Below are 25,281 nucleotides of genomic sequence, written 5' to 3'. Positions count from 1 at the left end.
ATTGGTTGGAATTTGGCAATTAACGTCTGTCTCCAAGCTGCAAGAAAAGTTTCTCTTCACTTTTTTCTCCATGTGATATTGGCTGAGTCATTAAAAGGTGGGAAAGATTCTTATTGGCCAGAGCTTCGAAGAGCAGCCATGATTGGTCCGAATCTGTTCTTTTAGAGGCAAAACTGATACCTGTTTCCTTTGTCGTCTAAGATACATTTGAAGAAATGTAAGGACTTTACTTATAAGAATAATTTGGAATCAAAATCTTTTCCTCTCTTAATTCTAATTAATTCCTTAATTATTTTAAATTAAAGAAAACACCCGTTTTGGGGCTAGCTCAATTCTTTCTGTGTCTCCTATTATTCATTTTACCATCTCAATTCTCAATAATTGCAATAGTTCACGAGAGAATTGATCAAAAGCTCCAAATTTATTGGTTTTACTCCAGTTAAAGCAGCCTAATTCATTCTTAGGCACTAATTAAGCCTCTCAATTGTCTTTTTCAGGGTGGGGGTGTGGGGGGGCGGGTACCTGCCTTTTAAATGTTTGATCTTTGTTCTTTTTTTTCATTCGTTTTTCAAATGTTGAATTTTGGGGTTCTATTAATCTGGATTCCCCCCCAACTGAATAATTTGTTCCTTATGAATTAGTTTTGTTCAGTTGGTGTTAATTGTCTCAAATTACTCACACTTGCCAATTCCTTTTACCAACTTAGTAATTCTTAATACTTATCCTCATTTACTTTTTATAATTAATACAATTAGATTTATTTTTAATAGTAGGTTCATCTGGGCTTCAGTTCTCCTTTTTTATATAATAGTTATTTGTCGGCCTGCTTTCTTTGGATGTTTTAATTAATACGGTCACTAACAGGCAGACTTCTCTCAGAAAATTCTGCTTATTGTTCATTAATTTAAAAGCACTGTTTAAAAAAATCTCCATAACCCTACTTTATATCTATCATTTCATTTTAAATCTTGATGTAAAGTCTAATTCCCAATGAAACAATTTATAGGGAAGAAAAAACTCCTGCCTTAAATTTCAAACCAAACATTTGAGAGTACTTGATTTCTGAGTTCAAAAGAAAACTTCAATATATCCACTTCTTAATTGATTTGAATAACTATCCAAATAAAATAATAAATATATAGAATATAGCTTACTTGTCTGGAAAAAGGTCCACTCTTTAGAAGGATGTAAACGTCCATCCATTTATTGTTATTTTTTTTTTACAATTTCTAAAAGATTTTTTCCCTCTTATTCCTAGAAACAGAAAAACCCACCGTCGATTCCATCATGTTTTACTATCCCAGCATTCTGCAACGCCATAGCGGAAGTTTCAGTACAATTTGGTAATTTGTCTTTGATGAAAATTCAGTTGTTGGGTGCAGTAGAATATAGAGTGGCACATGGGTTCTGGAGTCTTAAAGCCCACCCCAGTGATTGACAATGTCATCTGTCCTGCAGGTTGGCAGCGACTGGAGCCACTAAACTTGTAAAACGGGAATACCTGAAGGTTAACATTTCCCAAACATGGTGAGTGAGGATTGAATTCCCTAAAAGAGAGAAATTGAGATCTGCTGGGTGGATGAAGTGTATATTTTTATTTGGAATACTCTACCTGACTCTGTGGTTTCTTCCCCAAACCCCAAAAACTTTAACCTTAGACCAGGGGTGTCCAACCTTTCACCTTCCCTGGGCCACATTAGAAGATGAAAATTTGGTTTGGGCCGCACATAAAATAAAATAACAGTAACAATACCTGATCATCCAAAAAAACCATAGAAAACATAGTTAACATATTAAATTTATTTGGAAATGAAGTTAGTGAGATGTTTTTATTATTTATTATTAATTATTTATTAAAAATTAATTTATTTTTTGTCACGGTTTTTTTATCACATTTTTTTAATCACGGTTTATTTTCTGGCCAAATTTTGCGGGGAAGCTCGCCCGCCTCACGCCTACCTCTCCTCCTGCAAATGGCCCAGCTGGATGAGGCAGGACTGGAAGGCAGAAGCAGCAGCGGCGGCGGTAGCGGGGGCAGAAGCGGCGGCGGGGGAAGAAGCGGCGGCGGAGGCAGAAGCGGCAGCAGCAGGGGCAGAAGCAGCGGTGGTGGCAGGGGCAGAAGCGGCAGCGACAGTGGGGGTAGAAGTGGCAGCGGGGGGCAGAAGCGGTGGCGGTGGCGGTGGTGGCAACAGCAGGAGGTGGCGCTCGGACGGCGCCTGCCTTTTCTGTTGCTGCTTGGCCTGGCTCTCGCCTCACCCCGCCTCGCGCCTGCCTCTCCTCCTCCTCCCCCTTGCTGGCTCTGACACGAAGGTTGGGGTGGGCACTGGGCCGCATTATGAAGCGACCTGGGCTGCATGTGGCCCGTGGGCCGCGGGTTGGACAAGCCTGCCTTAGACTGTCTACTATTGACCTCACCCCTATCCTAAGATGTCTGTAGGGGGCGTGCATAAGCACACCAACATGCCTACCATCCCTGTCCTATTGTTTCTTTTATATTTTATATTGTTTTATTTTTTTCTTATATGTACCCATGTATTCATAACTATGTTTTTATTTATACCTATTACCTTGTAAGGAATTGACAAACCAAATTTTAAAAAAAGAAATAATTGATAGATAGATAGTATAGATGATAGATAATAAATAGATAAAAGATAATAGATAGTAGATAGATAGATAGATAGATAGATAGATAGATAGATAGATAGATAGATAGATAGATAGATAGATAGATAGAAAGGAAGGAAGGAAGGAAGGAAGGAAGGAAGGATATGGATGGATGGATTAGATAGATAGATAGATAGATAGATAGATAGATAGATAGATAGATAGATAGATTATAGATAGAAAAATAGATAGTTAGATGATGGATAGATGAGATAGATAATAGATGATAGGTAGATAGATGATAGATAGAAGATAGATAGATGATAGATAATAGATAATACACTGCTCAAAAAAATAAAGGGAACACTTAAACAACACAATGTAACTCCAAGTCAATCACACTTCTGTGAAATCAAACTGTCCACTTAGGTAACAATTTCACATACTGTTGTGCAAATGGAATAGACAACAGGTGGAAAGCATAGGCAGTTAGCAAGACATCCCCCAATAAAGGAGTGGTTCTGCAGGTGGTGACCACAGACCACTTCTCAGTTCCTATGTTTTCTGGCTGATGGTTTGGTCACTTTTGAATGCTGGCGGTGCTTTCACTCTAGTGGTAGCATGAGACGGAGTCTACAACCCACACAAGTGGCTCAGGTAGTGCAGCTCATCCAGGATGGCACATCAATGCGAGCTGTGGCAAGAAGGTTTGCTGTGTTTGTCAGCGTAGTGTCCAGAGCATGGAGGCGCTACCAGGAGGCAGGCCAGTACATCAGGAGATGTGGAGGAGGCCGTAGGAGGGCAACAACCCAGCATCAGGACCGCTACCTCCACCTTTGTGCAAGGAGGGACAGGAGGAGCACTGCCAGAGACCTGCAAAATGACCTCCAGTGGGTCACAAATGTACATGTGGCTGTTCAAACGGCCAGAAACAGACTCCATGAGGGTAGTATGAGGGCCCGACATCCACAGGTGGGGTTGTGCTTACAGCCCAACACCGTGCAGGACGTTTGGCATTTGCCAGAGAACATCAAGATTGGCAAATTCGCCACTGGCGCCCTGTGCTCTTCACAGATGAAAGCAGGTTCACACTGAGCACATGTGACAGATGTGACAGGATCTGGAGACACCGTGGAGAATGTTCTGCTGCCTGCAACATCCTCCAGCATGACCGGTTTGGCAGTGGGTCAGTAATGGTGTGGGGTGGCATTTCTTTAGGGGGCCGCACAGCCCTCCATGTGCTCACCAGAGGTAGCCTGACTGCCATTAGGTACCGAGATGAGATCCTCAGACCCCTTGTGAGACCATATGCTGGTGCGGTTGGCCCTGGGTTCCTCCTAATGCACGACAATGCTAGACCTGATGTGGCTGGAGTGTGTCAGCAGCTCCTGCAAGATGAAGGCATTGATGCTATGGACTGGCCCGCCCGTTCCCCAGACCTGAATCCAATTGAGCACATCTGGGACATGATATCTCGTTCCATCCACCAACGCCACGTTGCACCACAGACTGTCCAGGAGGTGGGGGATGCTTTAGTCCAGGTGTGGGAGGAGATCCCTCAGGAGACCGTCCGCCACCTCATCAGAGCATCCCCAGGTTAGGTCATACAGGCACGTGGAGGCCACGCACACTACTGAGCTTCATTTTGACTTGTTTTAAGGACATTACATCAAAGTTGGATCAGCCTGTAGTGTTTTTTTCCACTTTAATTTTGAGTGTAACTCTAAATCCAGACCTCCATGGGTTGCTAAATTTGATTTCCATTGATAATTTTTGTGTGATTTTGTTGTCAGTACATTCAACTATGTAATGAACAACGTATTTAATAAGAATATTTCATTCGTTCGAATCTAGAATGTCTTATTTTTGTGTTCCCTTTATTTTTTGAGCAGTGTAGATAGATAGATTGATAATATATAGATATCTATTATCTTTTATCTATCTATCTATCTATCTATCTATCTATCTATCTATCTATCTATCTATCATCTATCTATCAATAATATGACCCTGGAACACCACAGCTGTCCTAAGTACATGCCAGTTATCAAGTGCCTAAATTTTGAAGTGTGAAAACCAGTCATGTCACTTTTTTTCAATGCCAATGCCATTGTAACTTCGAACGGTCACTAAGTGAACGGTTGCAAGTCAAGGACTACCTGTATTGAGGGATCCATTCTGGGTCGGTCACCGGGAGCTTTTAGACTCATGCTGGCAGCCATCCTCGGGGAACTTCTCTCACACAAGAATGTGTGTCTTGGGCTATTCCATGTGTAGTATCTATGTGGTGCCTGGTTGTGTGTGGTTTTTTTTAGTGGTTGATTGGGTTGTGGGTGGGCGGTTATTAAGTCGTTGGCTGTTTCTTGCTTGTGCTGCCAAGTTCTTGGCTCCTAAGTATTTGATAAAAAGTCAATCCTGTTGATTGACAAGGGGAATATTTCCCAGGCTACAATCAGTTTTTGTACCTACTCAGCCAACAATGTAAATAGCTGCCAAACTGACTGTATGTCCTTGTTTATTGCAAAGTGAAGTTACCAATGAGCTCGGGTCGCCTCGTTTGACTTCTCAATTGTGTTCTTGCAGTTTGGTGGTTAGCTCTCCCCATGTGTCCTATGCAGTCACAGGAGCAATCCGTTGAAGGGATCCTGTAGGTTACACTGGACGTACCTCCCACCTCCAAGCGATGCATGATATGTCCTCTACCTCTGGGTGGTGGGCGATGCCGGCTTGCAGTTCTCGGAAGCTGCGTTCTATTGCTTCCAAAATACTTTTAGGGGGGATGTATATAAATGTATTTTTAAAAACTACCTGTATTTCTTTTTCTTTGCAGTGAGGATATCATAGGTTACATCCTGGTTCGCGTCCCACCACCGGTTCCTAGAGGACCTCGGCCAAGATTCTCTCTCTACCTTTCCGCTCAGCTACAATTTGGCGTGGTCTTGGTTTACAGCCGCCAATGTCAATATCTTATCGGTAGGATTCCAGCTGTCCTTTTTGTTCCTTCCCAGCAGGGATTTATCCTTTTTTTCAGAAATCCAGGGAGCATCTGGCAGCACCTTTACCATCAAACAGAATTAGAATAACAGAGTTGAAAGGGGCCTTGGAGGTCTTCTAGTCCAGCCCCCTCTCAGGCAGGAAACCCCACACCATTCCAGGCCAATGTTTGTCCAGTCTCTTCTTAAAAACTTCCAGTGTTGGAGCCTCCACAACTTCTAGTGGCAGGTTGTTCCACTGATTAATTGTTCTCACTGTCAGGAAATTTCTTCTTAGTTCTAGGTTGCTTCTCACCTTGATGAGTTTTCACCCGTCGCTTCTTAAATAAATAAATAAATAAATTTGAAAACTTTTTAAATTAAAAAGAAAACCGTTTTTAAAAGCTACAGCTTATTTATCAGATGCACCTCACAAAAATTTCTCATTGCATAAGATTCGTTCTCACCTCTCACTCAGGAGGCTGTGAGTTTGATCTTAGGTACAGGCACATATTTCTCTCTCTCTGAGCACACTGAGAATATATCTGCTGAACAAAACTCCGCATTGGCGATAGGAAAGGCATCCGGCCAGTAAACACTCTGCTAGCTCTATTCAGTTGCCCAGACTCCACCCCGCAAGGGATTATGGGGACTTTAAAAGATGATGATGATAAGATACTACCAGATTCTGTAGGTTAGTGTTTCTCAACTTCAGCAACTTTAAAATGGTTGGACTTCAACTCCCAGAATTCCCCAGCCAGCTATGCTGTTATGCTGGCTGGGGAATTCTGGGAGTTGAAGTCCAACCATCAGAAAATGGCCAAGTTTGAGAAATATTGCTGTAGTAGACTAAAATATAAAGTCTGATGATTTTTAATGGTTGGGTCCCAACATATTTGGAAGAAGTTAAATCAAGAGATTTAAATAAAAAACATTTCTTTATTTTATTTTCCTTCAGGTAACAGATAATAGGAATTGGAAGGGACCTTGTAGATCATCTAGTCCAACCCCCGCCCAACTTTCTTCTTGGTTTTCCAAAATTCCACATGTACAGTTAGTCCTCAACTTACGACCACAACTGAGCCCAACATTTCTGTGGTTAACTGAGACATTTGTTCAGTGATTTTTTTTGCCACATTTTACAACCTTTATTGCTACAGTTGTTAAGTGAATCGCTTCAGTGGATCACTTAGTAATCTGGTTGTTGTGAATCTGGCTTCCCCGTGGACTTTATTGGTCCGAAGGTCGCAAAAGAGGATCAGTGCGAATGTCATAAATAGGAGTCAGTTGCCAAGTGTCTGAATTTTGATCACACGATCACGGGCATGCTGCAAAGGTCGCAAGTGTGAACAATGGTCATTCAGTGCCATAACTTTGAATGGTCACTAAATGAACCATTGTAAATCGAGGACTACCTGTACCACGGAGAACTTTTTTTAAAAAAATGTTTGAATTAAGGAAGTGTGGAATATTGCTTTCACATCTGATTCTCCTCGTTCTGAATATTTCTTTCTCTTTTCAGAGGAGATTCAGCATACAGTGGAACACCTTAACCGAATCAAGGAAGACAAGATCAATTTGACCAAACTTGAACAGTGAGTGACTGCGATCTTCCCAGATTTAAAAGGACTGTGATAGATAGATAGATAGATAGATAGATAGATAGATAGATAGGTGAGAGATAGATAGATGAGAGATAGGTAGGTAGGTAAGTAGGTAGATAGATGATAAATAGATGCTAGATAATAGATAGGTGATAGATACATAGACAGAAAGATAGGTAGATAGGTAGGTAGGTTGATAGATAGATACATACATACATGATAGATAAATAGATACATGGTAGATAGATAGATAGATAGATAGATAGATAGATAGATAGATAGATAGATGATAAATAGATGTTAGATAATAGATAGGTGATAGATAATAGATGATATACATAGGCAGGTAGATAGGTAGGTAGCTGGGTAGATGATAGATGATAGATAGATGATACATAATAGATAATAGATAAGTAGGTAGGTAGATGATAGATACATACATACATACATACATACATGATAGATAGATGGATAGATAGATGATAGGTAGGTAGGTAGATGATAAATAGATGCTAGATAATAAGTGATAGACAGATGATAGATAATAGATGATAGATACATAGGCAGAAAGGTAGGTAGCTAGGTAGATGATAAATAGATAGGATGGATGGATAGATAGATAGATAGATAGATAGATAGATAGATAGATAGATATAGATAGATACATACATACATACATACATCATAGATAGATAGATGATAGATAGGTAGGTAGATGATAAATAGATGCTAGATAATAGATAGGTGATAGATAGATGATAGATACATAGGCAGAAAGGTAGGTAAGTAGGTAGGTAGATGATAGATAGATGATAGATGATAAATAGATGCTAGATAATAGATGATAGATAATAGATAGGGGATATACATAGAAAGATAGGTTGGTAGGTAGATGATAGATGAAAGATAGATGATACATAGATAGATAAATAGATAGATGATAGATGATAAATAGATGATAATAGATAGATGATTAATAAAATATATATATGTATATACATAGATAATGATAATAGATGATAGATGATAAATAGATGATAGGTAATGGATAGATAGATACATAATAGTTAATAGATAGATGATAGATAGATGATAAATAGATAGATGATAGATATGGATAATAGATAGATAGATACATAGATAGATAGATAGATGATACATAATAGATTGATGATAGATACATGGATGGATGGATAATAGGTAGGTAGGTAAGTAGATAGATGCAATATAGATGTAATATATAGATAGATGCCTGATAGGTAGGTAGGTAGGATTCCTTTGGCAACCCTTTTTGTCCTTCCCAATTCCAGAGGAGGGCTGCTGCTTCCCGATGGACTGGCTCTCATGAAAGAACTGGAGGAAGCCCCCGATCCCTTTTTCGGCATTATGGAACCTCTGCTGCCCAGCCCTTTAATGATCCCACATGTAAGATTCCCCCTTTTTGGGGGGGGGGCGGGGGGGAGATGCTGGTGTGATTCTCCCCCATCCCGATGGTTAAAGCACCTGGATTTGGCCACGGATGGTTGTAAGGGCGAGGACCAGCGCTGTCGTAACTTTGAACCACTTGCTAAACAAAGGGTTGTGACTCAATTCGACTTACGACAGTTAATTCCGTGACCATTCAGAGTTATAACGGCACTGACTTTTATAAGATGACTGTTTTTCATACAGGTACTTTATTTTCTAGCATGACTTGCAAATAGTGGGGTCCCCTTGTGGTGTCCCATCCAGGCTAACTATGTCTGGCCCTGGTTAACTCAGCCAAGGTCATCCAACTGGTCCTACCCTGAACCGCCAAAATTCCTACTTGAGTCATGTAAATTCAATTCCTGGCACTATATCAGATTGATCATCAATATAGGATAGGCTGGAATTTGGAATGGAATGGAATGGAATAAGAATAGAATAGAATAGAATAGAATAGAATAGAATAGAATAGAATAGAATAGAATAGAATAGAATTTGGAATGGAATAAAAGAATAGAATTTGGAATGGAATAGAACAGAACAGAATAGAATAGAATTTGGAATGGAATAATAGAATAGAATAGAAAAAGAATAGAATAGAATAGAATAGAATAGAATAGAATAGAATAGAATAGAATAGAATAGAATAGAATAGAATAGATCGGAATGGAATGGAATTTGGAATGGAATAGAATTTGGAATGGAATAGAATTTGGAATGGAATAGAATTTGGAATGGAATGGAATAGGATAGCATAGCATAGAACAGAACAGAATACAATAGAATTTGGAAGAATGGAGTGGAATGGAATGGAACAGAACAGAACAGAATAGAATATGGAGTGGAATAGAATATTAGAATAGAATAGAACGGAATAGAAGGAATGGAATGGAACTTGGAATAGAATAGAATTTGGAATGGAATGGAATAAAACAGAACAGAATAGAATAGAATTTGGAATGGAATAGAATATTAGAATAGAATAGAATAGAATTTAGAATGGAATGGAATGGAATAAAATAGAGTATTACAATAGAATAGAGAATTGGAATGGAATGGAATAGAATAGAATAGAGTAAGAATAGAATAGAACAGAATTTGGAGTGGAATGGAATTTGGAATGAAATAGAATAGAATAGAATATAGAATAGAATAGAATATAGAATATAATTTGGAATGGAATGGAATGAAACGGATCAGAATGGAATAGAATTTGGAATAGAATAGAGTAAGAGATTTGGAAGGGACCTTGGAGGTCTTCTAGCCCACCCCCCTGCTTAGGAATGGAACCGTATATCATCATCATCTTCTTTTCCCAGATCCGATGCATCTTGGAGGCCCCAACTCCTGAAAGAAGACTTCTGGAACAGTCCCCTCGCTCCATCTGGTCTCCAGTGGAAGGTGAGTCTGAAACTCAGGACTCCGCCGTTTGATTGTATAAATCCTCTCATCCTCAGGCGAACATTTGCCTCGCTTAACCGTGAGACAGGTTTGCCTTTCGGGATGACTGTCAACCCACAAATGCAAATCCTGACAGCCACTTTTAGTTGTGGGAGGATGTGGTGAGTCTCACCCTGTTTTTGCTTAAAATTGAAACTGGCCAGAGTGTGAAAAATTCCTTTCACCACCCGTTTTGACTGCAGCTTTCAAAGTATTGTAAGAAGACGTTGTGTCTAGGGAGATTCTCGGTCATCCAGGTTATGGTTTTTCCAAAGGTGTTTTTTAACCACTTGACTTTCTTTGATTTTTTCCTTTGAAGACATTTCGCTCCTCATGCAAGAAACTTCTTTACTTTATTGTCATTGCACCTCGTACAACGAAATCAAACACCACCTTCAGTGCACATTGAAAATAAAACACAAACACACCTCCTTCGCCCTCCACACATTGAACGAGAAACCCCCGACACCGCACCAACACTACACTATACAGCAGAATTCAAAAGAGCTACTGCCCTGGGATAGAAGCTGTTTTTCAGCCTATTTGTCCTTGTTTTTATTATCCTGTACCGTCTGCCAGACGGTAATAGTTCAAAAAAAAAAGGGCTCCCAGGATGAGATGGATCTTTGAGAATGTTTTGAGCTTTCTGAAGGCAGCGGGAGCTATAAAGCTCTTCCAAAGAGAGGAGAGGGCAACCCATGATCTTCTGGGCAATGACCTTAACCCTCTGGAGTGCTTCCCTATCTGCCCCTGTGCAAGTGGCAAACCATACAGAGGTGCAGTAAGTTAAGATACTCTCTATGGTGCAGTGGTAGAAGGTCACCAGCAGTTTTTCATTTGTTTCCTGAGAAGCCTCAGGTAGTATAATCTCTGCTGGGCTCTTTTGACCCGGGCTGCAATGTGAGCACCCCCAGGTCAGGTCCTCTTTTAGGGTAACACCCAGAAACTTAAAACTGGCCACTTGCTCTACTCGGTCTCCATTGATAAGCAAGGGCTGGATGTCTGGTCTGTTCTTTCTTTAGTTCTGACCAAATGGTGGCGAGCAGAAGGATTTATATTCCTTTACGGTCCTCTGGTTGTTAGTACTCTCTCTGAGAGTCATTGAGGCGACTTAGAGGTTTATCTGTGCCACCTGAATCAGAGTGCAAATGTACACATACACATCTGAACTAGACTGTGCTTTGTGTCATATATGTAGGTATATGCATGAATTTGCATGCATATATGTACATATGTATGCATTTATTTATTTTGTCACGTGTATGTAGTATATGTTGGAGGTGGTGACCCTTTGAGAGCTGTAGGCAACGAAGTTTCATTTTAATGTACGCTGATGAGTGTGTTCTCACCCGGCTCCCCAAACACAACAAACCTTCTGACGTGAACTCAGATTCCTTTATTAGTAGCGCCAGCAGCCCCAGCAAAAAAATTCTCTCTCATCACTGGCTAACAAGTTCGTCCGGCAGGGAGATAAATAGTTGTCGGCCACACCTATTCATCTTCACCCGCTGCCTTTCATCCCCAGTGCTAGAGTGGGGCTTTGCTAGCAGTGGTGGCTCTTCCGTCCCAAGGCCCGGCCCATAAATCTCCACTGCTCTCCTCTCCTCTGCCTTCTGCACATCCGCGCATCAGGCACTGGATCCAGTTGTTCCTCCTCTTCCTCATCAGCCCCCTCCAGACCTGAGGGTTGTTGACTTTCCATCTGAGGGCTGACAGACGGCCCAGGCTCTCTCTCTCTCTCCTTCCCTCCCTCTCCTCTCTCTCTCACACACACACACATACACACACACACACACAAACTCTCTTGGGAGGGGTTTGAAAGAGGGGTCAAAGAGGCCATCTACTTTGTTGATAGCCCTCTCAACAGAGACACCACATATCTCCTGTTTACAGCAAAGTCCTTTAACCGTGGCAACTTTAAGACTTGTGGACTTCACTTCCCAGGGTTGAAAACAGCCTGCCCACCTCTCTTTTTTGCATATTTTTTTTTCTCTCTGCAGCTTCTGGCTGCGATGTTTCAAACTTGCCAACGGCTAGCCCGATTTTTAATGATTATTCATTCCATTTTCACGAAGCCACCGCCTTCCTTCTGTTCGATGATTGCTTGCTTGAATGCCGAGGCTTCTGCAGCTGTGAAACAGCCGTTAGAGACAGAAATAACCCTATACAATTCCTTTCGTTGCCCCGGTAATCATTTGCAGCAAAAAATTTTTTAAAAACAAACAAACCAGAATCTTTTGACTCATTAAAGACAAGCAATGCATGTTCCTGTGCTATGAATTAGAAGCAGCTCTTCCCTGGCTTTGCAAGGCCAATTCTTTATTTTTCAGTACAGATGGTCCCCTAAGTATGAGCACAACTGAGCCCAAAATTTCTGCTGCTAAGTGAGACATTGGTTAAGTGAGCCTTGCCAACCTTTTCTTGCCAGCGTTGTTAAGCAAATGGCTGCATTGTTTTAAGTTAGTCACGGGGCTTTTTAAGCAAATCTGGCTTCCGCATTGACTGTGCCGATCAGAAGGTCACAAAAGTTGACCTCAGGACATTGCAATCGTCATAAATGTGAATCAGTTGCTGTATGTCTCAATTTTGATCGCATGACCATCGGTCATAAGTGTGAAAAACGGCGATGAGTCCCCTTTTTCAGTGCTGTTGCAACTTCCAGTGGTCATTAAGTGAACTGTTGTAAGTCAAGGAAGACCGAATGGGATTTCTGTTTTAGTTCGTTTTCACGGCTCTGAGCCCAAAGGGAGAGGGCCAGTTTTGTAAAAACAGCCACTAACTTTCAACTCTTCTCATCCCAAAGGAAAATCGAGTATCACAACCTCTCCCGAAAAGATCACGCTCAAAGATTCCGAGCCCATCTCCCTGCTGAAAATTGAAGTAAGCCCTCCTGTTGGGAAGTAGGAAAGAGGGGTAGACAGGGATGATGTGATTTGTAATTGTGGGAGCATCAAATGTCACCCCAAAATAAGGAAAATACTCTTGGGGGTTTGAAATAAAATAAATAAAATGTTATTGGGTTCACCCCTGTGGTACTGAAGAATCAAAAAACAGCTTTAGTTTCTCTGCACAAATGCTTGTCCAGTTAAACAATAGCTCCCCTTTCTCCCCATTTCTGGGTGAACACATTGTCCAATGATGAGGCGCAAGGGTGGGATTCAAAATTTTTAACAACCGGTTCTGTGGGCGTGGCTTAGGTGGTGGGCGTGGCTTGATAGTCATGTAACTGGGTGGACATGGCTTGGGGGTCATGTTATTGGCTGGGTGTGGGCAACTCAATATCACTCACATCGAGGCGCACATCTCCTCGCCTGGCCTCTCATGGGGATGCTGCAACAGTCGTAAGTGGGAAATATGGTCATAAGCCGCTTTTTTCAGTGCCATTGCAACTTTGAATGGTCACTCCACACAAACAAAGTACCAGCAAAGGAGGGGGAAAAAAACTCCAGGGAAGTTCCTGAGACAGGAAGTCCAGTCCTGCCAAGAGTGTAATAAGGGTTAACGAAGAGGCATTTTCTGTAAGCAACACCAGAATGTTTCCTTCCCGCCTTCCTTACAGGATTAGGCCAGTAATTTCTTCTAACAACCGGTTCTCCGAACTGCTTAGACTGTTAACAACCGGTTCTAGCGAATAGGTGAGAACTGGTAGAATCCCACCCCTGATGAGACATCCTTTTCTTATAGGAACAGTGCAGAGATGGTATTCAGCCGGTTCGGTCGGTTCTGGCATACCGGTAGCAGAAATTTTGCGTAGTTCAGAGAACCGGCAAATACCACTACTGGCTTGCCCCTGCCACACCCACCCTCGCCCTTTCCTGTCCTATATCTCCTTGTTTTTTAGCTCAGCTGATTCGCACGGCAGAGTGGATTTCCGCACCTCACCTGAGCTAAAAAACAGCGCACCTCACTATTGCTGACACAAAGGGCGTTTTTTGAGTATTGTGCGCACGCACGAAGCACGCTGTCATAGGATTAGTAGAAAGAATAGAATAGAATAGAATAGCATTGGGAATAAGAATAGAATTGAATCAAACAATGAATAGAATAGAATAGAATAGAATAGAATAGAATAGAATAGAATAAAATAGAATTTGGAATGGAATGGAATAGAATAGAATAGCATTGGGAATAAGAATAGAATAGGACAACGAATAGAATAGAATAGAATAGAATAGAATAGAATAGAATAGAATAGAATAGAATAGCATTGGGAATAAGAATAGAATAGAATCAAACAATGAATAGAATAGAATAGAATTTGGAATGGAATAGAATAGAATAGCATTGGGAATAAGAATAGAATAGAATAGGACAATGAATAGAATAGAATAGAATAGAATAGAATAGAATAGAATAGAATAGAATGTAGGATAGAAGATAGGATAGGATAGGATAGAATAGAATAGAATAGAATAGAATAGAATAGAATAGAATAGAACAGAACAGAATAGAATAGAATAGAATAGAATAGAATAGAATTCTTTATTGGCCAAGTGTGATTGGACACACAAGGAATTTGTCTGTGCTGTATAAGCTCTCAGTATACATAAAGAAAAAATAAAACACATTCATCAAGAATCATAAGATACATTACTTAGTGATAGTCATAGGTTACTAATAAGCAATCAATACTAGGAAACAAATCAAACAATATAAATTGTAAAGATACAAGCAACATGGTTATAGTCATACATGGGAAGAGATAGGTAATAGGAAGGATGAGAAGAAGAACAGTAATGCAGTCTTACTAAAGAGTTTGACAGTGTTGTGGGAAATTATTTGTTTAGCAGAGCGATGGCATTCAGGGAAAAACTGTCCTCGTGTCTAGTTGTGCTGGTGGGCAGTGCTCTATAGCGTCATTTTGAGGGTAGGAGTTGAAACAGTTTACGTCCGGGATGTGAGGGGTCTGCAGATATTTTCACCGCCCTCTTTTCGACTCACGCAAAAGGTCCTCGATGGAAGGCAGGTTGGAAGCAAATGTTTTTTTCTGCAGCCCTAATTACTCTCTAAAGTCCGCGTCTGTCTTCTTTGGTTGCAAGACCCAAACCAGACGGTTATAGAGGTGCAGGTGACAGTATTAGAATCCCACCACTGGAGCAGTCCGTCTCTTTCTCGGGCATCTGCAGCGGTGACCTTGATGGCTTTCACTATCTCTGCATAAGTTCTCCGCGTTTCATTCCACCCTTCCCTACTCCCCCCGCCCACCCACCCCAACTCCCGATTCACTGTGGAATAGCGACGGGGTTTGAAAGAAGCAAAGTGGTTCAATCTTAGAGGTAGAGAAAGAGAGATCCTCATAAGAGGTCCGTGACAGATTCTCCTGCCTGCTTTAGGACGAGCAAGATCTCCCTGAAATCACACTCAGAGAAATTGAACTTTTGGAGGAGCTGAAAGGATTCCTGGTGCCCGGAGTAGAGGAGGAACCATTGACCCTTCCGGATGAGGTCAGAAAAAGACATGAGGAGGAAGGTGAGGAGTAGAAGGTCGTAGAAGGTGAGACTTTTAAGCTCTTTCCTGGTCCTGAAACTCAGGAACATTTTAAGTGTATTAGATCGACCAAAATGACCTTCTCCTTTGATGGCCTTGGTTGCTTTCTGGAATCTCCAGAGAGGAAGGAAGAAGAAAACCATCTTTGAAATCCAGGGAGGGGGTCTGGCTGGTCTTCAAAATCTTTCCAAAGACCCTTGAACAATAGGATAGCTTGGAAAAACCAGCTGGTGAATCTGGAGTCTTATCTCAGCAGATCATCTTCGAATGTTCTGATACTACAAATGTGCAGGTGCCCCTTTATTCTTTAGCTGCTGGGGTCATGTTTTTTGGATCAGAGGCCAGAACAACTGAAGAAGATGCTCTGGTTGGGAAAAAGCCGGATTGTCCCTTCTCCATACTGAGAACAGAGAAAGGGGGTGAAATGGGCAGCATGTGAGATGATGGATAGATAGCAATAACACTTACTTATATACCACTTTACACAGCTTTACAGCCCTCTCTAAGCAGTTTACAGAGTCAGCATATATGCCCCCTAACAGTTTGGGTCCCTTATTTTACCCACCTTGGAAGGATGGAAGTCTGAGTCAACCTGGAACCTAGTGAGATTCGAACTTGCAGGCAGCTGGCAGTCAGCAGAAGTAGCCTACAGTTCTGCACTCTAACCACTGTGCCACTGTGGCTCATGCTGAGATGGATGGATGGATGGATGGATAGATAGATAGATAGATAGTAATGATAGATAGATAGATAGATAGATAGATAGATAGATAGATAGATAGATAGATAGATAGAGATAGATAGATAGATAGATAGATAGATAGATAGATGAGAGATAGATAGATAGATAGATAGATAGATAGAGATAGATAGATAGATAGATAGATAGATAGATAGATAGATAGATAGATAGATAGATAGATAGATAGATAGATAGATAGATAGATAGATAGATAGATAGATAGATAGATAGATAGATAGATAGATAGATAGATAGATAGATAGATAGATAGATAGATAGATAGATAGATAGATAGATAGATAATATGTCGATTGAATGGATGTATTGAAAGATAGATAGATAGATAGATAGATAGATAGATAGATAGATAGATAGATAGATAGATAGATAGATAGATAGATAGATAGATAGATAGATAGATAGATAGATAGATAGATATAGACAGACAGATAGATAAGCAGGGATAGATAGATAGATCGATAGATAGATAGAGAAAGAGATAGATAGATAGGTAGATAGATAGATGATAGTTATATAAATAGATAGATAGATAGATAGATAGATAGATAGATAGATAGATAGATAGATAGATAGATAGATAGATAGATAGATAGATAGATAGATAGATAGATGATAGATAGATAGATAGATGATAGTTATATGATAGATAGATAGATAGATAGATGATAGTTATATGATAGATAGATAGATAGATAGATAGAGATAGATAGATAGATAGATGATAGATAGATAGATAGATAGATAGATAGATAGATAGATAGATGAGATAGATAGGTAGATAGATAGATGATAGATAGATAGATAGATAGATAGATAGATAGATAGATAGATGATAGTTATATGATAGATAGATAGATAGATAGATAGATAGGTAGATAGATAGATAGATAGATAAGATATAGTTTAAATAGATTAGATAGGTAGGTAGGTAGATATTAGCTAGATGATATAGTTAGATGAAAGAAATAGATGGTAGATAGATATAGATGATAGATATATAGATGAAAGATTAGATAGATAGATTGAGAGAGGGAGGGGGAGATTTTTACTCTGTTACTTCTCTTTAGTAGATTTGCTCAACTTTCCCAAAAAATTTTCTGGAAGCCTTGAAAGTTTATCAATGGAATGGAATAGGACAGAAAAATAATAATAAAACAGAACAGAATAAATAGAAAAAGTGTGTCTTTTTTTATTTATTTTTTACAAAAGTCTTTATTGCAAAGTTTTTACAAAATGGTTCCTCTCCCCGTCTCCATGTCCAACATTTCTTTTAACTCACATTTGTAGCTCCCCTGCTCACACTCCTCACTTTCATTTGTTAGTGTGGTAACACCTTTTCCCCTTCCTTTTTTTCCCTCCCCCGCCGAATCTGTGGAGAAAGCCGTAGTTGGAGAGCCATTGATGTCCATCGGGCTGTCGCCTCCCACAGGGTAAAGCACAATTTAAGGAATTTAAACAACCTCTGAGAAATTATATACACAGGTAAAGGTAAAAGGTAAAGGTTCCCCTCGCACATACGTGCTAATTGTTTTCGGCACTAGGAGGCGGTGTGCTCATCTCTGTTACAAAGCCGAAGAGCCAGCGCTGTCTGGACATCTCCGTGGTCATGTGGCCGGCATGAACGCTAGAAAGCGCACGGGAGACTGTTCTCTTCCCACCAACGGTGGTCCCTATTTTTCTACTTGCCTTTTTTACACGCTTTCAAACTGCTAAGTTGGCAGAAGCTGGGACAAGTAACAGGAGCTCATTCCATCACGCGGCGCTAGGGATTGTATGTATGTAGAGAAAAGTCAGGTCTTAACACTTAGGCAAGAAAAACCAAAAGTACACATATAGACTGGGTGAAAATAGCAGTAGCTTTGAGGGGGATCTTGGACAACCAGCTCAATAGGAGCTAGCCATGTGCAGCAGCAGCCAAAAAAGCCAATGCAATCCTAAATTGCATTAACACAGGGATACAATCGAGATCAAGGGGGGCACTAATTCCACTCTATAAATACCATTAGAGTACTAATACCACTCTATAAAGCCTGAGTAAGACCACACTTAGAGTACTGCATACAGTTTTGGTCACCACACTATAAAAAAGAGGTTGAGACTCTAGAAAGAGCAACCAGGATGATGAAGAGGCTAAAACATACAATGAACGGTTGCAGGAACCGGGCCTGGCTAGTCTAGGGAAGAGAAGGACCAGGGGAGACAGGATAGCCATCTTCCAATATTTAAGGGGCTGCCCCAGAGAGGAGGGAGGGAGTTAGGCTATTTTCCAAGGCACCTGAAGGCCAGAGAAGGAATAATGGATGGAAACTGATCCAGGAGAGATTCAACCTGGAAATAAGGAGAAATTTTCTGACAGGGAGAACGATCAACCCATGAAACAGAAGTTCCACACAAAATACAAAAGGAAATGGAACAAAATTAAATACAAAAGTAAATAGGAACGGAAGTTACCTTCGGAAGTTGTAGAAGCTTCATTCTTGGAGGCTTTCAAGAAGAGACTGGACTGCCATCTGTCAGAAATGGTGTAGGGTCTCCTGCTTGGGCGGGGTGGGGGGTTGGACTAGATGACCTAACTTGTCAAACTCTATTAATCTGTTAAAAACCATGTACCTTATTCATGTAATAATGTACTTGGGGGTTTGTGTGTTGGGTGGGAGGTTGGGAAATCCTGTGGTCTCCACACAAAAGTTACACATTGTTGCTTGAATGTTAAAGACTGAAATTCTGAATTGATTCTCAGCCATCCAGGTCATGATTTTTCAGGAGGCAACTAGACTTCCTTGGTTTTTCTTTTTTTTTTTGAAGACGTTTTGCTTCTCATTCAAGAAGCTTCTCCAGCTCTGCCTGGATGGTGAGGAATGGAAGGATTTATCCTCCTTGCAGACAGCTGGTCGTTTGCATCCTTTTTGAGAGTCGTACAGGGACTTTTAACTATACAATTTGATATAAACACCCTCTGGAAGGTGTGGGAGTAGGAATGGATTTCCAGAGGGGAAAAAATTGTAAACTACACAAACCATTTGCACTACTCAGGTGACCCTGATGGCAAAAATAAACCTCCAAGTGGCCTCAACGGTTCTCCAAAAGGATGCAAAGGACCAGCTATCTGCAAGGAGTATAAATCCTTCCATTCCCCACCATCCAGTCAGACCTGAAGAAGCTTCTTGGATGAGAAGCTAAACATCTTCCAATAACAACAACAGAAAGTCCAGAAGCCTCCTGAAAAAAGCACCTGGGGGACAAGCTTGAAGACTTGGAGATGAAATGAATCAAAAATAAAACGTGTATTTCATTTTTATTATTTTTTTCTGGGGGGTTGGGGTTAGGACGGCAGCGGAGATGGCGGCTGTGAAAGAAATGGGACCGGTGTTGACAGAAGAGATCGAGCCTTCGGTGAAAGTTCCTCTGCAAACTTTGGGTGAGTGATGATGATGATGATTCAGCAAAATTGTACAAACTGACTACCTAGAACGCCATAACCGAGTTGCTAAAATCATTCACAACAAACTGCGCCAAACGTTTGGAGTTGAGCATAGTCACAACTCCTGGGAACGTCAGGTTGAGAAGGTTCTGGAGAATGAGAAAGTCAAGACCTTGTGAGACTTCAAAATTCAGACTGACGGGCCCTTGGCCCGCAACACACCTGACAGAACAATCGTTGAAAAGAAAAAGATTTGGTTTGTTGACATTGCAATGCGCGGATTGTAGACACGTAGCAAGAAAAAAAATCACAAAGTATTGGGACTTAAAATTGAAGTTGAGCGACTTTGGAAAAAGAAATCGTGTTTTCTCCCAATTGTAATTGGAGCCCTTGGAGCAATACCTAAAGGGCTGCCTCGCTATTTGGAAATCCTGAATTTATCAGGCTTGAATATCCTGATTCTACAAAAAACCACCCTACTTGGAACAGCTTATATCCTCCAATGCTACCTTGAACAGTTCCTAGGTCCTTGGTTAGGGCTCGAACTGTTGAGCTACCAACCAGCCCCAAAGATTGTCAATCTCACCAAAGGTTAAATAATAATAATAATAATAATAATAATAATAATAATAATAATAATAATAATATTGATGATGTAGTTTTTGGCTTACGAGCACAATTGGAACCAGAACTTCCACAGCCAAGCGAGGCATTTAAGTGAGTTACGCCCGATTTTGCCAACCTATTTGCCGCCGTTAATAAGCGGATCACTGCTGTTGTTAGGAGAGTTGGGCGGTCGTTAAGCGAATCCAGCTTCCTCTCCATTGACGTTACTGGTCGGAAGCTGGGAATCCTGCGGGATGTGGCTACCATTCCAAATTTATACGTCGGTTGAATTTTGACCCCCTGATCTCGGGGGAATGTTGTGATGTTAAGTCCGTGAGCCAGTTGAACTGTCACTACACGAATGGTTGCAATTCGAGGCCTATTTGTACATTATTTGTGGGGCGAGATTTAATCAGTGGCAGGATCTTGAAGAGCTCTAACCCTTCTAAAAAACCCCAAGATCTGTTTATTTTTGGGGCTTCCCAAACCCATCCAGTCCTCGACTTGCAATCACAACGAAGCCCCACGTTTCTGTCGCTAAGTGAGACATTTGCGATGTGAGTTTTGCCCCGCGGTTCGAACTTTTCTCACCAGAGTCGTTAAGTGAATCTCTCCAGTTTGTTTAAGTTAGTAAGGCGGTTGTTAAATGAACCTGGCTTCTTCGTTGACTTGGGCTATCGGAAGGTTGCAAAGGGGGATTATAATGACGCAGGGAGACTGCCACCGTCATAAATACGAGTCAGTTACCCAATTTGATCATGTGATCAAATTGCTGCAAGAGTCGTAAGTGTGAAAAATGGTCATAAGTGCTGTTGTACCTTTGAACAGTCACTAAATGAATGGTTGTTACAGAAAAGATGTTGACATTGGAAAAAAATGCTAAGATGATTAAAGGCTTCTTCCAACCTTCTCTCTTCCATTCTTTTCCTTCTCTGCCTTCTTCAGTCACATTCTTCCTTCCCTTTCCGCTTTTCTGCCTTCCTCTTCCTCCTCCCCTTCCTCCTGTTCCTTCTCCCCTTCCTTTCTTCCGTCCTTGTCTTCTATCCATCCCTTGAGACTTTCAAGAAGAGATTGGATTCCCCTCTGTCAGAAATGATGTAGGGTCTCCTGCTTGGACTAGATGACCTACAGGGTCCCTTCCAGCGGATTGATCGATTGTAAGTCAAGGACTACCTGTGTACGTCATATATAGAATAAAACCTACAAATGTGTTCGGATTTGACTGTGGGACCGAAAGGAAAATCCAAAGCTTAATGAGTCCAGAGGTATTTTTTTTTTTCACTTCTCTGCCCTTTGATCTTTTCTCTCTTGGGGGAAAAAAACGAAATTAGTCCTGTTTTCCTGGGCGTCTTTTAGGTGGGCGAGAGAAAAACATGGTTGTTTTTTTCCAAGATGCCTCCTGGTTTTCATTCATCTCCCTTATCTTTTAGAGATTACTCCTTCGGGAGAGGAACCGAAGTTTCCAACCGCCCCCTCATCGCCCAGGGTTAAGGCCAAGAGAAAGCAACCGCTGAGTCCCGAGGTGAGATCAAAGGAGGATGGCCGGGATAGGGCCCCCTTCCACTCAGAGGCTGCTCCCGGGAAGGGTAGGGACCCCTCTTCAAGGTGAGGTCAGAAATTCTCATGCCGTGTGTGGGTTTCCTTCCCCCAGCTCCAGCTAGCCGAGTATGAGCCGTCTCCTCCACGTCGTAAGCATCGTCGAAGGCAGCTGTGTTTCATGGACAAAGTGACCCAAATTTCCAGGAAAGATTTCAAGAAACAGATATCAGATCCGCACACTCAGTGCCAGCCCCTGGTAGATGTTTGGTGCGGGGCGGGGAGGGGTGTGTGTGTGTGTGTGTGTGTGTGTGGAGAGATGTGGTGGGGTTGCAAATCCAGCGTACTTGTCCCACCTGCGGAGTCTCTTCTCTCCCCGGGCGGGGAGTTTTTACGAGTTTTATTTTCATTTATATCCCGGCCTCTTTATTTTGATATCCACAACTCAAGGTGGAGAATGTATCTAACACTCCTCCTTTCTTCCCCTTTGCCCCACAAAAAACGATCCTGTGAGATGCGCTGGGCAGAGAGAGAGAGAGAGAGAGAGAGAGAGAGAGGACTGGCTCAAAATCACCCAACTGGCTTTTGTGCCTAAGCTGGGACTAGAATTCCCAGTCCCTTGGTGCTTAGCCCAAAGTCACCCGGTTGGCTTTCATATCTAAGATAGGACTAAAACTCGCCATTTCCTGGTTATTGGCCCATAGTCACACAATCAGCTTTCATGCCCTAAGGCAGGACTAGAACTCACCGTCTCCTGGTGAGTCCCCCAAGATCACCTAACCTGTTTCCATGCCTAAGGCAGGACTAGAACTCACCGTCTCCTGGTGATTGGCCCAAGATCACCTAACCGTTTCCAAGCCTAAGGCAGGACTAGAACTCACCGTCTCCTGGTGATTGGCCCAAGATCACCTAACTGTTTCCAAGCCTAAGGCAGGACTAGAACTCACCGTCTCCTGGTGATTGGCCCAAGATCACCGAACTGTTTCCAAGCCTAAGGCAGGACTAGAACTCACTGTCTCCTGGTGATTGGCCCAAGATCACCTAACCGTTTCAAGCCTAAGGCAGGACTAGAACTCACCGTCTCCTGGTGATTGGCCCAAGATCACCGAACTGTTTCCAAGCCTAAGGCAGGACTAGAACTCACCGTCTCCTGGTGATTGGCCCAAGATCACCGAACTGTTTCCAAGCCTAAGGCAGGACTAGAACTCACCGTCTCCTGGTGATTGGCCCAAGATCACCTAACCGTTTCCAAGCCTAAGGCAGGACTAGAACTCACCGTCTCCTGGTGATTGGCCCAAGATCACCGAACTGTTTCCAAGCCTAAGGCAGGACTAGAACTCACTGTCTCCTGGTGATTGGCCCAAGATCACCTAACCGTTTCCAAGCCTAAGGCAGGACTAGAACTCACCGTCTCCTGGTGATTGGCCCAAGATCACCTAACCGCGTTTCCAAGCCTAAGGCAGGACTAGAACTCACCGTCTCCTGGTGATTGGCCCAAGATCACCGAACTGTTTCCAAGCCTAAGGCAGGACTAGAACTCACCGTCTCCTGGTGATTGGCCCAAGATCACCTAACCGCTTCCAAGCCTAAGGCAGGACTAGAACTCACCGTCTCCTGGTGATTGGCCCAAGATCACCTAACCGTTTCCAAGCCTAAGGCAGGACTAGAACTCACCGTCTCCTGGTGATTGGCCCAAGATCACCTAACCTGTTTCCATGCCTGAGGCAGGACTAGAACTCACCGTCTCCTGGTGATTGGCCCAAGATCACCTAACCTGTTTCCATGCCTGAGGCAGGACTAGAACTCACCGTCTCCTGGTGATTGGCCCAAGATCACCTAACCTGTTTCCATGCCTGAGGCAGGACTAGAACTCACCGTCTCCTGGTGATTGGCCCAAGATCACCTAACCGTTTCCAAGCCTAAGGCAGGACTAGAACTCACCGTCTCCTGGTGATTGGCCCAAGATCACCTAACCGTTTCCAAGCCTAAGGCAGGACTAGAACTCACCGTCTCCTGGTGATTGGCCCAAGATCACCTAACCGCTTCCAAGCCTAAGGCAGGACTAGAACTCACCGTCTCCTGGTGATTGGCCCAAGATCACCTAACTGTTTCCAAGCCTAAGGCAGGACTAGAACTCACCGTCTCCTGGTGATTGGCCCAAGATCACCTAACTGTTTCCAAGCCTAAGGCAGGACTAGAACTCACCGTCTCCTGGTGATTGGCCCAAGATCACCTAACTGTTTCCATGCCTAAGGCAGGACTAGAACTCACCGTCTCCTGGTGATTGGCCCAAGATCACCTAACCTGTTTCCATGCCTGAGGCAGGACTAGAACTCACCGTCTCCTGGTGATTGGCCCAAGATCACCTAACCTGTTTCCATGCCTGAGGCAGGACTAGAACTCACCGTCTCCAAGTTTTTAGCCTGGTGCTTTGACGAGTAAACCAAACTGGTTTTTCTCCACTTTGCTCCAGGACTGTTGTGGGTGCGTTCACAGCCCCACGGAAAACCTCCGAGGATGTCTTGTCTCTCACTTCAATTCCCTTTGGTCACCCCGACGCGCTCTAATAATTTCCCTTTTTTGCCCCCTCCACGTTTTTTGCCCTAGGCGAAAGTGCTCCTGCCAGTGAAGAGATTCAGGACAGCAGCCGAATTGATGAATCACCCAGCCGCTGGTAAGCAAACCTCCTGTACCTGTAACTCTGCAGGTTGTTCCCTTCCCTTCTCCTCCCTTGTGGGGGGCAACGGTGTGCGTCTCGCATCCATGACCCAGAACAAAGCAGGCCGTAAACCCGCAGAGGGCCAGGAATGCAGAACTCCCCCCCCCCCCATTCTTTAGGGACTCTTTTGCACTGGGTGCCCTGTTGGACCAATCGACCTGTGCCCGTCTAAGCCTAGAGCGGCGTTCCTGCTGCCCACTTTGCAATCTTTGCGACTTGGTGTTACTTTCTGCTTCCTGCGAAGGAAAAATTCCATTTATCCAGTCTGCTGGGTTCCCTCCAACCATGGAACCTTTGAACGGAGAAAGGAGAAGATTTGTAGCTCAGGGTTGTTGTGGTCCTGGGTGCTCTCTGAGCGGGGTGGTTTCCTTGGTGACGTCTCATTGCCCAACTAGGGAACATCATCAGTGCTAGAAGGGGAGAGGAGGAGGAGGAGGAGGAGGAGGAGGAGGAGGAGGAGGAGGAAGACTATGGGGTCCTGGTTGCTCTCTGAGCGGGGTGGTTTCCTTGGTGACGTCTCATTGCCCAACTAGGGAACATCATCAGTGCTAGAAGGGGAGAGGAGGAGGAGGAGGAGGAGGAGGAGGAGGAGGAGGAGGAGGAGGAGGAGGAGGAGGAGGAGGAGGAGGAGGAGAAAGGCTATGGGGTCCTGGTTGCTC

The 25,281-nt window shown here is 42.6% G+C and overlaps 1 protein-coding gene across 1 annotated transcript in view; it reads left to right on the top strand.

Annotated features, from left to right (window-relative positions):
- The first annotated feature begins 1,263 nt into the window (after positions 1-1,263).
- REC8 (REC8 meiotic recombination protein) overlaps positions 1,264-25,281 on the top strand; it is a 31,797-nt gene continuing 7,779 nt past the window's right edge. The window contains 13 exon segments of the mRNA XM_087918181.1: positions 1,264-1,343; positions 1,459-1,527; positions 5,438-5,580; positions 7,102-7,174; positions 8,494-8,608; positions 9,970-10,051; positions 12,894-12,970; positions 15,424-15,558; positions 17,706-17,770; positions 19,667-19,758; positions 21,798-21,889; positions 22,019-22,162; positions 24,511-24,577. Coding sequence (XP_087774307.1) covers positions 1,288-1,343; positions 1,459-1,527; positions 5,438-5,580; positions 7,102-7,174; positions 8,494-8,608; positions 9,970-10,051; positions 12,894-12,970; positions 15,424-15,558; positions 17,706-17,770; positions 19,667-19,758; positions 21,798-21,889; positions 22,019-22,162; positions 24,511-24,577 — 1,210 coding nt within the window. The 5' untranslated portion in view covers positions 1,264-1,287.

This window comes from Pseudonaja textilis, chromosome Z (assembly GCF_049901715.1).
Source record: "Pseudonaja textilis isolate UNSWEBS1 chromosome Z, rPseTex1.2, whole genome shotgun sequence".
In the NCBI taxonomy this organism is placed as follows: Eukaryota; Metazoa; Chordata; class Lepidosauria; order Squamata; family Elapidae; genus Pseudonaja; species Pseudonaja textilis.
The sequence above is the reverse complement of the archived record's forward strand: the minus strand, read 5'-3'. Positions and strand labels throughout refer to the sequence as shown.